Raw genomic sequence first — 15679 nt, 5'->3', positions numbered from 1 at the left:
CTCCTGCGACACTTTGCGGATGTGTGTTCCCCGTGTTCGGACAGAGTTTGGTAAGAGAGCGTTCAGTTTTGCTGCTCCTACTGCTTGGAATAAACTCCAGAAGGACTTGAATCTGTCGGATCTCATCTCTCTGGACACCTTTAAGTCTATCTTAAATGAAAGACAGACCCCAGAACAGTGCCTGTGTTTTTAAATGCTGTTTTGTAATCACAAACTGCACTTTACTTGAAAATAAGTTGCACTTTTAAATTATTATTGTTTGCTTCTACATACTGTCTGCATATATGTTCCATGTTGTTGAGTTGCGCCATTTATTCTGACGTGTGCTGCTGACCTCTTGGCCAGGTCGCCCTTGAAAATGAGGTCTTGATCTCAATGGGACTTATCTGGTTAAATAAAGGTTAAAAAAAAAAAAAAACATATACAATGAATAAAATATCCAGATATGCCCTCATGTCATATCGTTAAATCAATGCCTCTGTGGAGTAGCTCCAGATCTGTGACATATCCTCACTCTTTGTCACAGAAGCATAACATTATGAGCTGACACCAGAAATAGGACTTGCGTGCATTCGAAATACAGCATCAGTCATATCAAAAAAATATCTGAACTCCATATTCAGCTCAAAGTGTTCCTCTATATCTGGATTCCCTGGAGATCAGATATGCTCCAGATATGACATTATACCAAGCTGTCGTTGGGCGATATCCAGTATGGGTCCCATCATGTATGAGTTATTACACCTTGAAATATTTAGGTGTATCTGGATTCTGGGCACGAGGCCACATTTTTCTATATGCACTTTTTTTGAGATCATCAAGTCGAAGAGTTAGACATGAATTTTCAGAATAAGAGGCACGGCTTGACAGGTGGGAGTGCAGTAGCAGTAGCCTGCCTCAACTCCTTTTCCTTGCCTGCCTCTATCGATTGAAAGTCAAGTGTTTTTTTCCCCGTTACTAGTCAATTCAGGTAGACTGTTTAAAACATTTTATTGTTTCATGGTTTGTCTTTTGGTTTAAATTATCTTGTGCTCGTCCCTGTGATCAATTCCTCTGCAACAGATTCAACCAGAAAAGATAAGCGATCAATAGAAAGCATCTGCTGAGAACAACAACGTGCTTTAGGTCCACTCTGAATCCCAGCAGATGAGTCATGCCTCATAATCTTTCTCCGTCTCCTCGTGTGGGACTGTATTTTCTCTGGAGAGTTATCTCTTCTTGACCTTTCATGGTATTAAAAAAGGACACTTTCACACGTATAGATGAATAGAGTGTTCCTGCAGTCTTTTTATTATTAACAGAAAGAAAGCCGAGGCAGCATGAGAGTTTCCTAATGAGATGTTTTTCCAGTGATACAGGCTACATTTGTGATTAAATACAAATGTTCCTGGTCTTGAATGTGCTTACCACCAACAGAATTACAGCATCTGAGGAGAGCCACAGACTTTCATTAAAACTTAACAGTGTGTGCTGAAAGATAAACACAAATCCCAGGCTTCAGATAAATATTAACCTGCAGCACATCCTGCTGACTCAGAGGTTGTTAGTGGGTATACATTCACTTTTATATGAAGCTATGCAAGCTATTTTCACATGTATAAAATACACATAATATTCAACTTTGAGAATTTCTACCAAATTATTCCTTGACTTCTCAGTAAGTGCAATTTGCTTTGGCCATAGTAAGGTTTCACACTGTCCAATCAGCAGTCTAAAACCCAAAGAAAATGTCTTTATTATGGCAAAAGACGAAGAAAGCAGCAAATCTTCACAAATGAGAAGGAAACACAGAGCTGTTTTTACTTTTAAATAAATGAAAGTCCTGTTTGTAAGATCAGCGGAAGCATTTGCATTCAATGTAGTTATTCAGCAGGATGTGGTTTAATCATTTACATGTAACAGTAAGAAGAATATGAGTAGTGTTATTTTACTCACCTCACACTGAGCCTTTATATCCACAGAGGTAGTGGCTGTCCTCAGAGGTTGCCGTGTTGCATCATCACGGTTCTACAGAAGTTTAGAACAGGCAGACCAAACAATGGTTCTTAATGAGAGCTTTTATTTTGTAGCTTCTTCTGCATGCTTTGAAGAGGAGGCTGAGGTAGCAGATGACAAAATCATACACATAACACCTTTCATTAAATAAACCTTAAAATTGTTACTTGTGCATTTTTTATAGGCGAGTTACTTCTTGCACTGCCTTTATTTTTGCACCAGTGCTCGTGCCACATCCTCAAAGGTCTTTATTCTTCACATGTTTGCATTATTTCATTCATTCATCACTTGTACACATCTGTTTCTGGTATTTTGTTTTGTATTATAAAACTGGTCTGTCAGTAATTTAATGTTTGTTAGTCCACAACTGGTCCTTTGTGTTCTGAGTGTCACTCAGTGTTGATATGTTTGTATTCATTTAAGACGTGTCTCTCTTGAAAATGAGACACTGTGTCTTAATGAGATAACCTGTAGGAAAATAAGGTTTAAATAAACAAAGAAGAATTTACTGACCTAATAATTTAATTAATAATTTAATAAAAGTTATCTTTTATTATATTTATTCTCTTCACTTTGAACTCATTTTGGAATTTTTTACATCTGTCTGTTGTTGAAAAGGACCTCTATCTGAGATTTCTTGTAAATGGTCAAAGGACTGCCTTTTCAAAAATCCTGATTAATCAAAGAATTCAAATAGTTAATTGCGATTACCGGCATTTTTTTCATGTTTAAAATTCCTTTATTTTTTTTTTATAAGCCCATATTTACAATGTATTGATCTTCTTACCAGTGTCTTGATTTGGGAATGAAATAATGTAAGGAAATGTACTTTACTATTACACCAGTGTGATCTGAAACCACGACTTAGAGGGAGGAGACATTGTCAGAATAGTTGTTCTGTAAAATATGTTTAAGTCAATTTCTTTATAATACAACTGATACACATACAGAAATATGCAGGAATGCATTTTGAAAACTGGTCTCAATATGCTAACTTGAGGACATCCCTTGGGTCTGAGCTGCAGGAGAGCTCTGCTGGTTTGTGTGATGCAGTTGCTGACTGCCGTCAGTCCGCTTATTGCCTGTATGCTCTGCTCGTAGGTGTTAGTACTTTTGCGATATATCAATCCAATTTGACAGAATTTGGTGTTGTTGCTTTCTATCACAGAGGCATCAGGAGCTTAACTATACGGTGTGCCTAAAAGGACAACTTAGGCATGAGATTAAGAAAATGTAATGTGTGAACTTCTGACCATAATCTCCATCCATCCCTTAGCTTTACCCCTTATCACATTCAGGGTCCAATCCTGATTAATGCATTCATGCAGACAGCCTTATTTTCAAGTCCCCTGACAGCTGACAGTCTTTGCACTACAAGTGGACAATCACACATTCATACACTTGTTCACACACTCTGTTATCATGGATTCACTCTGCTGAGCTGACAATAGGAAAGGGTTTGCAATGTGCACTGTGAGTCAGGAAGAGATGACTAATCACTGGAGCAGTTTTTGAGTCATTGGGATCGATCAACCCCCGTAGCAAACCCCCACAGATCTTGCATTTTATGGTCTTTTCATGCTGCAGGGGAGAAAGGAGCTTCTTTAATTTTCCAAAGGGAGGATTTCAGTTTCTCATTTACAGGAAGGTGAAATGGTGCTTTGGCTAAAGCTGCTGTTGCAGAGATAATTGCACACATTTATCTGTTTTGCCTCCATGAAAACAGTGCCAGCAGTAATGTTCAGCTAATCACAGTCCAGCTCCATTAATAACCCTGCATTGTAACATTCAGTAGAAAAGTGGAAATAGTGTCTACATGGCACAGGTTAATGGGCTGTTTTCATAATTTAACGCTGCACAGGAAAGCTGTGTTTACCAGCCAGTTCGTATCGTGTAAGCAGTCAAAATCTACTTTTTGGATGCAAAAAAGGGATTAAATAACCGCTTTTAGACAGACCATGGAGCACACAAGGCAAACTCAATGACAGAACATGATAAAAAACAAAGCAGCAATGAGCCCCCAAACTACTTTGTACATCAGGCATATAAGATCATGCACATTTGTCCCTTTTCTTGTAATACAAAAAATAAAAACATGCTGTAATTTTATGTCATGTATGGCCAAAAAAAAAAGCAGAACATTTGAAGAATTGGGCAATTGAGAGACTATTTTCTAAACTCCAGCAGTCTGCCATATTTACATGGCACACATTTTCTTTAGATGTCTTGGGAACAGAGATGCTGTTGTGTCCTCTTTTAGCTGGATTATCAATGTTGGGAGTCACAAATAGCAAACAATAATATAATATAAAAAATGATATGTCCTTTCATTTGGTCGCCATCAGACAAGCCCTCGAGCAACGCTGCAGCCATCCTGATCTTCGCCAGTGCTTTCTGCACCTGCATCTCTCTTGAGTATATCCACATAGGTTAATGACGGTCACCTTTGTGGTCGATTGCCTGTGTATTGGCTTCCACAGCTCCAATGTATTGGCTGGGAGCATCCAGTGTAGCATCCATCTTCTGCAGGGTGGGCTTCAGCGTCCAGCATTCACACTCATGCAGAAGAATGGACTTAATGGTTGCAGAGAAGAGGTCGAGCCCTGCATGGTAGGGGAGGTTAGACTTCCACACACTGGCCATAATGTTGGGAGCCTTTCTAGAGCCTCCCTCATTATAATTTCCTGCTCTGACAAACTAATCTATGAATTAAGGTATTTAAAGTCATCGACCTGTGTCAGTGTTATCCTCAGAGGTGGACGGTCTTGGAGGATGCTGTGGAGAGATTCAATTATAATCTCAAACTTGACATAAAAGACCATGCATAATGAAAACTCAGGGGGACACTGTGACATATTTAAGGGTAGAACAACACATTAGCTACCAAAAGCGGGTCATACACTGGATGAATTGAGGCAGATTCAGGATTTTGGGTCGGAATCAGCTGCCCCCGACTAGTTGAATGAATATTTATCATGTCAGAAATTTTGATCAGCTGCCTGCACAGTGGGGTGGCTGTGGCTCAGTGGGTAGAGTCGGTTGTCTATCAATCAGAAGGTTGGTAGTTCGATTCAGTATCCTGCAGTCACATGCCTCATGTCACAGTCACATGAAGTGTCCTTGGGCAAGACCCTGAGCCCCAAATTGTTCCTGCTGTTGTTCAGGGTTGTGTGAATGTGTATGAATGAGATTAGCTAATACTGATGGTTCCTTACTATAGCAGCCTCTGCCATCAGTGAGTGACTGGGTGAATGTGACATAGTAGTGTAAAAGAGCTTCGAGTGGTCAGAAAGCCTAGAAAAGCTCTATATAAGTACAAGTTCGTTTACAGTGTTGTACCATGAAAGCAGGGCTACAAGTTGATCCTCCAATGTCAGGGCTTCTCTTTAATTGCGCCTGCACAATGGCAACATGCCACGTAATGTGGACATTTGTGAAACAGTGTGCAATCTTATGCAATCCAATTCAACAGCTCTACCATGAAATTTACAGTTTCAAAGCGTCTACTTCTTCAGCTTTTGTTGACTCATCAGAAAGGTGTATGTATAGTTTTGATAAGTATTCAGCCACGTTAGTCATAAAGGCATCAAGTCCCAGCGAACATGACTGATGGTGGTACACACGATGATGGTGAAGGAACCAACTCCTGATCAACAAAGTCATGACTGCAAGAAAGTGACTGAAAGCTAACATTAAGTATCACCAAGCTAACAGCTTCTTTTAACTCCTCTGTTTCTGTTTCTGTGCAGTACAGTTTAGTTGGTGACTCTTTTTTTATGTTGCCGTGCCTTAAGCTCTACAAGCAGGAGCACTTACAAAGCCGTGCCTACAGCCTTTTTGCTCTCTCAGTTCAAAGGTGAGAATTCATGCATCCAACTTTCCAATTGGCAGAATTATAATTTGATGTAATTTAAAGCAGCTTCCACTTCTGTATGAATAAAAGTGCTGACCTCTTCTTTTAACCTCTAAGTGCCCCATGACTCATTATTGTGTGGAATGGCAGCTGATTTGCCTCCTCCCTGTAACCTCTGACACATGCTGTGAAAAAAACCCCTGGTTCGTAAGCAGACGAGCATCTTCCTGATCTGGTCTAAGAATGAGCGCAGATTAGTCACATTGTAAAACAGATTGGACTTGAACCCAGGATGCGTTGGAGTCTCTCCATGCTAATCCTGCTCTTTTTATTCCCGCTCTGGACTCTTAGAGAAAGCGAGAAGCTCATTCCTCTCTCGTTCTCTCCATCTATAACAGCCTGAGTTGTGACAATTCAATCTGTTCAGCGTCTCCCTGCATGAATTATGGATGAACCCTGCAACCTCTGAATGTGGTGGGGATTTACGCTTTATAAGTGCTGCTGCTCGTGTCACAGGCTCAATAAGGATTCAAAAGAGGTTGGGAAAAAAATGTAAGGTAATTCAGAGCGCATCAAAGCAGTTGACATGTCAGTATTAATATCCTCTGATGGCAGACCACTGATTCACTTCTGTGTGCTGAAAGCCATTATCAAAGCTCATTCTGAGAGGGCAGGGCTGTGACTTCCCTGATAAGCAATTACTGAAGCATCATTCTGTCCTGATGAACTGCCACATGAAACCTGCTCCCACAGGTCGAATAAACAGAAAGATCCCATCAAGGCTCCTTAGAGGTATGACTACAATACCAACATGTTAATGTAGAGTGTCAGATATGATGCTTTGTTGTGGCCTTTCATCTTATTCAGATGCACCCTTTAGTGCATGTTCCTCCTTTCTAGCATGGGCTTCAGCTCACAGCTTTTTCCTGCATGTCATCCTATCTCTCTTCCTGTGTTTCCATTCTGTCATCAATGCAAGCAAAAGGCCAAAAAAGGATCTTAAAACTCTCTGATTAAAACTTAATGTTGGCCTGAAGCTTCCTTTCTTTGACCCATTGTCTTTTTATCCCACACTATATTATATTACAGCATTGGGTTAAAATGAGTTAAGCAGACTATATTTATCTTTATGAGACACAAGAACGGGGAGCTTTGAAGATATCTTACAAGGTCAACTTTATGTTACAAGTAAAAAATCCATGCTTTTATAAAACATGATAAATGTGTCTACTTTGTAAATGCAGTTCATCATCTGACATCTTCTGAACATATGAGTAAAAGTTAGAGTTCAATGAAGACTTGACATTTAATGCAGTTGTGCATCTGTATGAGAGGCATATGAGAGCAGATATGAGTAATTTTATGAAGTTTATTCAAAAACACAACAAATAGAACAGAACGGATCACACAGAATGAACTGGAATGGAAACAAATACAATAAAAAGGATTGGAACAGAATAGAATAGAATAGAATAAAACAGAACAGTATAGAATAAAATGGAATCTAATTATATGATTGAATGGAATGAACAGAATAGATTGCAATGAAAAAAAGGAGACCATCATGCAACAAAACCAAAACCAAAATAACATATCGCAACGCAATGCAATGCAAGGCAACGCATGAAGTGCACAAAAGGCCATGCAATGTAACAAAATGTGAAGGCATAGAATGGAAATTATGGGAATAGGTTGTTTGCAATAACGTCATGCCAGTGACGTGTGGAATACAAATGGGGGTCAGAAAGTAAATTTTCAGAATGTACGCAACCGAGGAAAGCCCTTACTGTGCTGGTCTCGACACCGTAATAAGACAGCAATACCGAAAAAAAATCTGGATTGTGTCGGAAGAGATCCTCCTCTCATGAGGACTTCTGATTTTTTAACTGACCCAAGCTTCATTAGCCGTTGACATCATGAACTACCTCGTCCTCTAGACTTCATTTTACACCACCGAGCAGATGAAGACGTTCAAAAGCCTCCAGGCTCACAATTTTCTTGAGTGGTTGACCCACAACCTGGGTATAAAGGTGCTCAACAACGACTGTCGTTAGGTTTTCTCCAGGGTGAGTATTTTTAAATTGATTTCCATATGAATTGTCCTCCTCACCACAATGCTATCAAGTAACACTAACGTTTGTTTACTTATTGCAGGTTAACTGCTCTAAACGGTCCAGTCAATTGGAGTTTACTTAAACATAGACATATATACAGCAAACATACATTACTTTAACTTACCCTGGACAAAGTGGTCACCACACACACGGGCATAATCCGGCTCTGCTCCTCCGGAACATAAACGAAGGTTTGCTATCCACTGTTTCCTCATTTTTCAGAGAGTTTTTTGCATTTTCCCCCTTGAGAAGCCCGCCCTTTAGGACACAATAAAGACTTGCCGACTTCTCTCTGTTTGATCGGTTAGGGAAACCATAAAAAACGCAAACCGTAGGCATTTTTCTTGTGTTTATGTGTCTGCGTCGGTCTGCGCAGACTGCTGCAAATCACTTTCTGACCCCCATCTGCATTTTGCGCCACTGCCACGCAACGGAAATGACGTCATGTGCAAACAACCTATAGGACAGAAGAGCTGGAACAGAACAGCAGGGGAGGAAATAGAACATATTGAAATAAAGTGGAACAGAACTTAAAATAATACAATACAATACAATACAATACAATACAATACAATACAATACAATACAATACAATACAATACAACAGAAACAGAACAGATTTAAACAGAATGACCTGGAATGAAAACAAGCCTACTATCTTCTATGATAGAATAGTATGTACAGAACAGAGTGAGATGAAATGTACAACATATGCAACTTAACACATAGTGGCATAATGTAACGTAATGTAACAAAATGTGAAGGTGTAGAATGAAAATTATGGGAATATAACAGAAAAGACTGAATGGGGTAAAATGCATCAGAACAGAATGAAACAGAACAGAACAGAACAGAACTTTATAGAATAGAATGGAAAAGAACAGTTATGGAACAAAATAGAACAGAGTATGAGTGAATGGAATGTCATGAGTTGATGTTTAGTTTGGTTTCTTCGCTGTGTTTCAAGCCTTGTTTCCTCCCTGTCTGTGTTCTGTATTAGTTATCCTTTTGTCTTCCCTGTGTTTAGTGATCCATGTCTCAGGTTGTATTTTTTTGTGTATTTCCTTGTGTTTTGGTCTAGTCTTGTGTTTCCTGTTTTATATTGTAGTTCTTGATCCCTGTGTTTCCAGTTTAGTTTTACTTCCTGCCCGTGTGTGTTTCCCTCCATTTTGATTAACCTGACTAGTTTCACCTGTGTCCTGTGTTCCACCTGTGTTGATTACTCTGTGTACTTAGTTCCTGTTTCCCCTGTCTTGTGTTGGATCATTGTCAGTCTTACTTGTGGTCACCGTGTTTCTTTTTCCCAGTGTTTACTTTTAGATTTAGTTCTTGGACCTTGTAGGTAAGTCTGTACCTTTTGTTCTTTTATGATTAAAATCTTCATTTTTTCTACATATGGGTGATCCCTCCGTTTTTCCCATCGTGACAGGGAATACATCAGAATGGAATCAAACACAACAGAATAGTATGGAATGGAATGGAACTGAATGGATGAATAGAATAGAACCTTGAATGGAAATAGTATCTAGAAAATAGAATATTTGACATGCATGTGCAAATAAGTACCACATAAAAAGCAAGATGATATACTTATATAAGGATCCACATTTAAAAACAACTAAAGACTCTCACAACACACAACGTAACACGACAAAAATATGATAAACTGACTGCAGCTTCTCCATAAGATCTACAATAATCTAATATTCATTCATGTAAATTGTAATACACAGCATTCCATTATCTTTATAGGGATCTATGTTTGCCCACTTACCTGACTGTGGGGAGGAATAGATGCACTGTACAATGAGAACATTATATGCCCCTGCATGGACAAGAATCCAGTATTCTGCCTAAAGGCACTACAAAAAGTGCAGACACAAGTACATATAAGAATCTGAACCTGATGTCACCTGCTCTGCCTTTTACACTGACTTTATCTGGAATGATATTTAGTGAAAGATCTCATACAGAGTCCACAGTTAAGCAGCTGTGGTGTTAATTGAGTAAGAAGTGAGGAGCACACTGACGATGTACTTACAATTGCAGTATTCATATTCACTGTCTATGTCTGCAAGTGCAGCCTTGAGAAACAAGGCACCAGAGAAAGGAGAGAGGGAGAGGGAGAGGGAGAGGGTGGAGGGAAATTTAACCAAATTCCCCTAACACAAAAGATGAGCAATTATCTGAGAAAGACTGTCATCTTCTTTCAGAGCAGAAGAAAGGAAGAGATTTGGGTGAGGGCAGTGGCACATGCTTGGAAGCAGCAGTGTAATGACACAAAGAAGTCAGCTGGAAAGCAGCATTTTACTGCCCTCTCCTGATCAAAGTTTACAGCTTGTCTGACCTCTTTCGGGTGTTTTCAGAAGTGTGCTCTGTACACCTGTAGCCACACCCAGGAGTGATGTCACAGTGTGCTGGAGATCTCCACAAGGTCTCCAGAAATGTAACTCAAATGCGAACTCGCTGGTGTAGATGACATAGTGCTTTGGAAACAGCTGTGATAATTCTGAAGGTAAACCGTGCCAGACATAAAGAGATGATTAATCCATTAGTGATCTGTTGAGATGATCCGATTAAAAAATCTCCCAGGAAGTACTGCAAGCCAAAAGACTTGAAGTGCTCTTCCCATTCCTTTCACTGTCACAGTGTATGAAGCTGCTACTCTAGGATTGAATGGACTCACAAGTCATGTGTTGCCAGTTGTCGTAGTGCTACTCAACAATGCATTAATCTTAAACCTGACTATTTACTCCCCTTCATTGTTCCCTTCTTGCTGTGACCCTTTGTTAAACTAACAGGCTATCTGAGCATACAGTGCCACATGAAAGACTTTTACTAACACAGCTGGTAAAAAGTGACAAATAAGACTTTAAACCAACATTAAGTTCAGAGTTATTCAACATGTGATCCACCGGATATTGTCTTTCTCTGAGTCTTTAAATAATAACCTACATCAAGCTTCCTGAAGATAATTAGAAAAACCACAGGACGCTTGACTTACCCTTCAAAACAAAAGAATCAAATATTATATTAAACCATGAAAAAAAAAAAAAAGAATTGGATGTGGAAAATCTGGAACAAAAAGAGAAATTAGAAAGGAATAAAAGTATTTATATAAGATCCCTGAAAATATAACATTAATTTGTACCAAAAACACAACCATGTATTCTCAACCAACCATGTGTTTTCTTGCTTGTAAGGTAGACATTTAATTGATCCTCCACATGTTAATCACACATGGTGCTCAGAGTGTGCATAAAGTATCATTTCTGCGGATTGTTTTGCCACTGGATGAGCAACTATGCCTCAGCTTCAGCTTCAGTAGTCACTAAAGCTGCTGTCTGTGTTTTAGCAGTCTTTGGTAGAAGTGTGCCATCTAATGCAGGTTTGCATAAATGTGACCTTTTCTGCACTCCAGGCTCACATTTGATTTCAAATTGATCTAAATAATTTTTAATAATTGCTAATAGCGGCATTTATATATTTTTCAGATTATTCTTTTCATTTTTTTTATCTATGGATGTTTGCAATAAAAGGTTGCTGTTGTTGGCTGCATATGAAGGAATGTTGCTTTTATAAAATAACTGAACAGTATTTGTTTCTGTTTTCACAAATTTAACTCGGATATCAATGTTTTGCTTCAACCTGAGGAAAATAGCTGACAACAGAAGACCTATCTGATTTGAGGAGACATTTTCATGAAATGATTTGGTTTTAAATCATTGAACCTACATTTTTAAGTGACATCAATAAATCACCACATGTCTAAACCTATGCAATTTTATGACACAATATTCATTTAATCATGAATCTTGAATCTACTGTCTTAAGGACTGAAGATAAACTATGGGTGATGTGTTCTGCGATGGATGGAATATAAGTGATAAGAAATTAGCACAAATTCTTTTGACAGCCAGCAAAAAAGCTGTCACAAGGAAATGATTGAAACCTGATCCCCCTACTATTGATGACTGGATTGAAATAGTATATCAAATTTATATTCTGGAAAGTCTTTCATTCTCACTAAAGGTTCAAAAGGAAATATTTTACAGAATCTGGTCCAAATGAACAGAATGTTAAACCTGTAAGGCCAGATTTCGTCTGACTGAATGTAGGGAAGGCGTGAAGAGGTTCATTTCTTTTTCATTTTTGGCTTGCTCTTTATTTGATTTTTGCAATCTCTTCCATTTATACCTTTTTTAAAAATGGAATATTCCCATGTTCTGTTGTATGTCTTAAGTTTCCTTAAAAAAATTAATTGAGCTAATTGCAGTAGAACTATCAAGTATGTTTTTCCTACTATACGTGTTAGAGTATGCTGTAGAATAAATACTGACTGTAAAGTAATTGCTCTTCCTCAATATAGAATAAAAAAAAAAAAAAAGGAACTGTAGATAACCATATTCATTCTGGGTCAGTTAACAAATCTTCCAATGGTGATGTCTATCTTCGTCTCTGTGTTTTTCTTTTTTTGTATTTGGACTCTGATTGCAATAAAGAAAAAAAGACATTTTATTCTGAAAGTCACGACCGGACGCTGCGTCTGCTTGGGTATTTGAACGAGCTGTAGAGCAGTCTCCTCAGTCAGAGTGAAAGTTGTCTCTGCAGAGGAGAGCAGGGATCCGGGACTCGTTAGTTTCCACCGCCGCTGCTTCTCACGCTTCCTCCGGAGAGATGAGGCGGAAAGAGAAGAGGCTGCTGCAGTTCGCCGGGCTGCTCATAGCTGCTCTTCTTTTCCTCCCTAACGTCGGGCTGTGGTCTCTGTACCGGGACCGAGTGTTTGACAACTCACCCAGTTCGGTGGATGGTCCGGGCGGCATACTGTCTATGCAGGTAAGGACAGCTGTGTTACAACAACCTCGTGTATTAGTCAAACTGGGGTCCTTTGGTTGAGGGAGGCAGTGAGCCTCACCCGGGAACCGACAATCTTGGAGGGAGAGCACAGGTACTCAGAGGAGTCCAGGCATGACGGGAACAGAGATCAGATAAGACGGGAAAAGAACACCGGCTGCAGAGTCAGGACCATGGAGAGCGCCTGAGAGCTCTCCGGTCTGCTTGGTTCAGCACCATGGACAGCGCAGAGACTTCAGCAGATCAGAGCAGGGAATTTAGGGTGTGGAAATGTCATGTTAGTCAAAACATTTCAACATTTTATTGGTTGAGACAGCTTCTGGTGTAAATCTGGAAGGAGCTGCAGCAGTAGATGTGAGATCCTCAGCTCGGCGGCCAAGAGAGGCGTGAAGTTAGGAGTTTGCGTTCTAGTCTTCTGCTATTTAAATTTCAGGGTGATTTGTTGCTGTTCGATGTAGCATTTCAGATTTTTCCATGTGAAAAACATAGTTTTTTTTATTTTTCAAAATGATGCAAAAGCACTTAATTGATCGTTGTGTAGCTGTAGCCTTCAGAGACAACTAGCAGGCTAGTTATTTGCACTGTTGATTGATGTGTACATTAAATATAATCGACCAATGAAATCTATTGATGCCTTCAAACTGCCTATTTACCCTACCCAATAAGAAGACTAATAGCTAATGGAGTAAAACAGCAAGTCATTGCATTAAGAAAGCTACAACTTTGATGTCTTTAAAATTGAAACCTATGAATTGTGACTTTTGTAATGAATAACTGGATCGCTTTAAGCCAATACTCAAACACTTTGCATCATTGTCACTGTGATGTGGAGCCTGAACGATTTGTACAGTATCTCTAGTCAGTCAATTGATACTGTAAAAAGATCAGACAGAGGAAATCTTTACTATTAAGAGAACAAAGCAGTGTCAAACCTATAATTCATAGCTGCAAAGGCAGTTTCAAATAGATCTGTAAAAGCAGTATAATGCATAAAACAAAAAAAATTGAATTTAAAGCCAGTTACAGGCAAAGACAAAAGCAATACCTGAGCGGTTTATGGCATTAAAATGTGTTCAGTCACAGTTATCACATTTAAAGGATCATTTGTTCACATCATATGTTATAAGAAGATAGTTTTTACTGTTCGTTTGAGATGAAAAGCCACCACGAGTGTTAAATCAGATCCACAATCAAAGCGTGAAACATCCGCTTTTCCGCTTTAACTGATCTCAAAGTGATAAAGAGCTGCGAGTCTTCAGTTTCTTTGAAGAGATTAAATGTAGATTCACCAGTTTTCGTTAAAAACAGTGCTTTTAAAAGCAGGTTTTATAGCATGTGGTGTCTTCATTCATCCAACTGTGATGAACCGTCACTAACATGACAACCAGCCGCAGGATCAGACAAAGACTCCCCACCATGAGGGTTCTCTTATTGACGCTTCCATTGATTTCCCAGTTTCCCTCTCACTGTCTCAGCAGAGCAGACGAGAGCAGAAGATGAGAGGCAGTGATTGGAATTGATCACAGTGTCTCCTTAGTGACTCACTGGCTACATAACTGAACAGCAGCATGCAGGTCTTTTCCGGACTAGTTTCTGTTGTCCTCTCTAACTCAGGCTTGTTTGAATTGTTGCAAATTTGTTGCTATGCGTTTGTAAGGAAATGCAGATTCTTACTCCTGCCCTTAAACTGAATTTAATGTATTTTTTAGTCTTTCAGTACATTTTTATTGATTATTTCCAAATTCGTTGCTTTGCTTTTGTAAGGAAATGCAGATTCTTACTCCTGCCCTTAAACTGAATTTAATGTATTTTTTAGTCTTTCAGTACATTTTTATTGATTATTTCCAGTGTTAGAGTCCTCATTCACTTATCTCAGACCATGCATGTGTTTGACATCCCCTGCCTTTTGTTATGCTCTGTTTGAAGACAAGCTGCAGTGCTGTTGTAAACTAATTTGCCCTCTGGTGCTCTGTGCTGTTTGTGGAACAAATTTCATTTGATATCAACCCTGGAGAACATTTTGCATAGATTGCTTCAAAACCCGCCAGGATTTCAACAACATAAATGCTGATAATAGAATAAACTCTACCATCATTTCTGTCTAGAACATATTTTAGTGCTAAATATCCAGAGAGAGAGAGATAACATTTAAATCAATTCTGTTCAAATTGAGTTCAAGACTCCCAAGTACTTTCAAAGTTGTTGACCAAGAAGGAAGTTGAAATGATGTCACCTCTGGATAATTTCAGAGTACTTCCATTTGCCTCTGTTCATTGATTTTCTCTGCTGGATCTTCTTGGTATCGTGTAAAGTATGCCCCTCGTTCTGAACTGCACTTGAAGTTGTGATACTGGTCTAACTTGTGATGTGATAAAACAACACAAGTGGAGACTGTTTGCAGGGAACAAATGTCGATTGACCCTCAACTCCTCTCCTTCACATGTCAAAGAGTCGCTTGTTTTGGAACTTGTTGTCGCTCACAGTCACTTTTGCTGTGAAATCCAGTACAGTGGAGGAATGTGGGGCAAATGAAAGGACTGACTGAAGGGGAGTGATATCATATTGATTTGTCTCTTGTGGGGATTCTTTAACACGCTTTGCTCCGAAGCCTGTCCACAGCTGTACAAAGCGTAGCTCCCCTCTCAGAACGCCAGTAAGGTAAGCATCAGTCCTTTATCCACTGTAGGTCTGAAGATAGCATCTTCTACCTCCTTGAACTACCTCTTTTATCTGATTGAGTTCCTCCATGGCTATTTTCGATTGGTCAAATATTTTGAAGCTGAGTGTGACGGCCAGCCCATTTAGATTAAATGATATTCTAATTATTTGCAATCAAGGAAGTTTATTGTGCATATTCATACTC

The 15679-nt window shown here is 39.2% G+C and overlaps 1 protein-coding gene across 2 annotated transcripts in view; it reads left to right on the top strand.

The window, feature by feature from the left end:
* The first annotated feature begins 9229 nt into the window (after positions 1 to 9229).
* LOC117813414 (polypeptide N-acetylgalactosaminyltransferase 10-like) overlaps positions 9230 to 15679 on the top strand; it is a 91858-nt gene continuing 85408 nt past the window's right edge. The window contains exon 1 of one of the 2 annotated variants that reach the window (XM_034684606.1): positions 9230 to 9304. Coding sequence is in view for 1 of the 2 variants with exons in the window: in XM_034684605.1 (XP_034540496.1) it covers positions 12640 to 12798 (159 nt within the window). In the remaining variant the exon portion in view is untranslated. Of the gene's footprint in view, positions 9305 to 12624; positions 12799 to 15679 lie in introns of those variants that run through there. The other variant, XM_034684605.1, reaches the window with a different exon arrangement.

The sequence above is a fragment of the Notolabrus celidotus genome, chromosome 5, assembly GCF_009762535.1.
Source record: "Notolabrus celidotus isolate fNotCel1 chromosome 5, fNotCel1.pri, whole genome shotgun sequence".
Lineage (NCBI taxonomy): Eukaryota > Metazoa > Chordata > Actinopteri > Labriformes > Labridae > Notolabrus > Notolabrus celidotus.
Note: the sequence above shows the minus strand (reverse complement) of the source record. Positions and strands in the feature narration are given on the sequence as shown.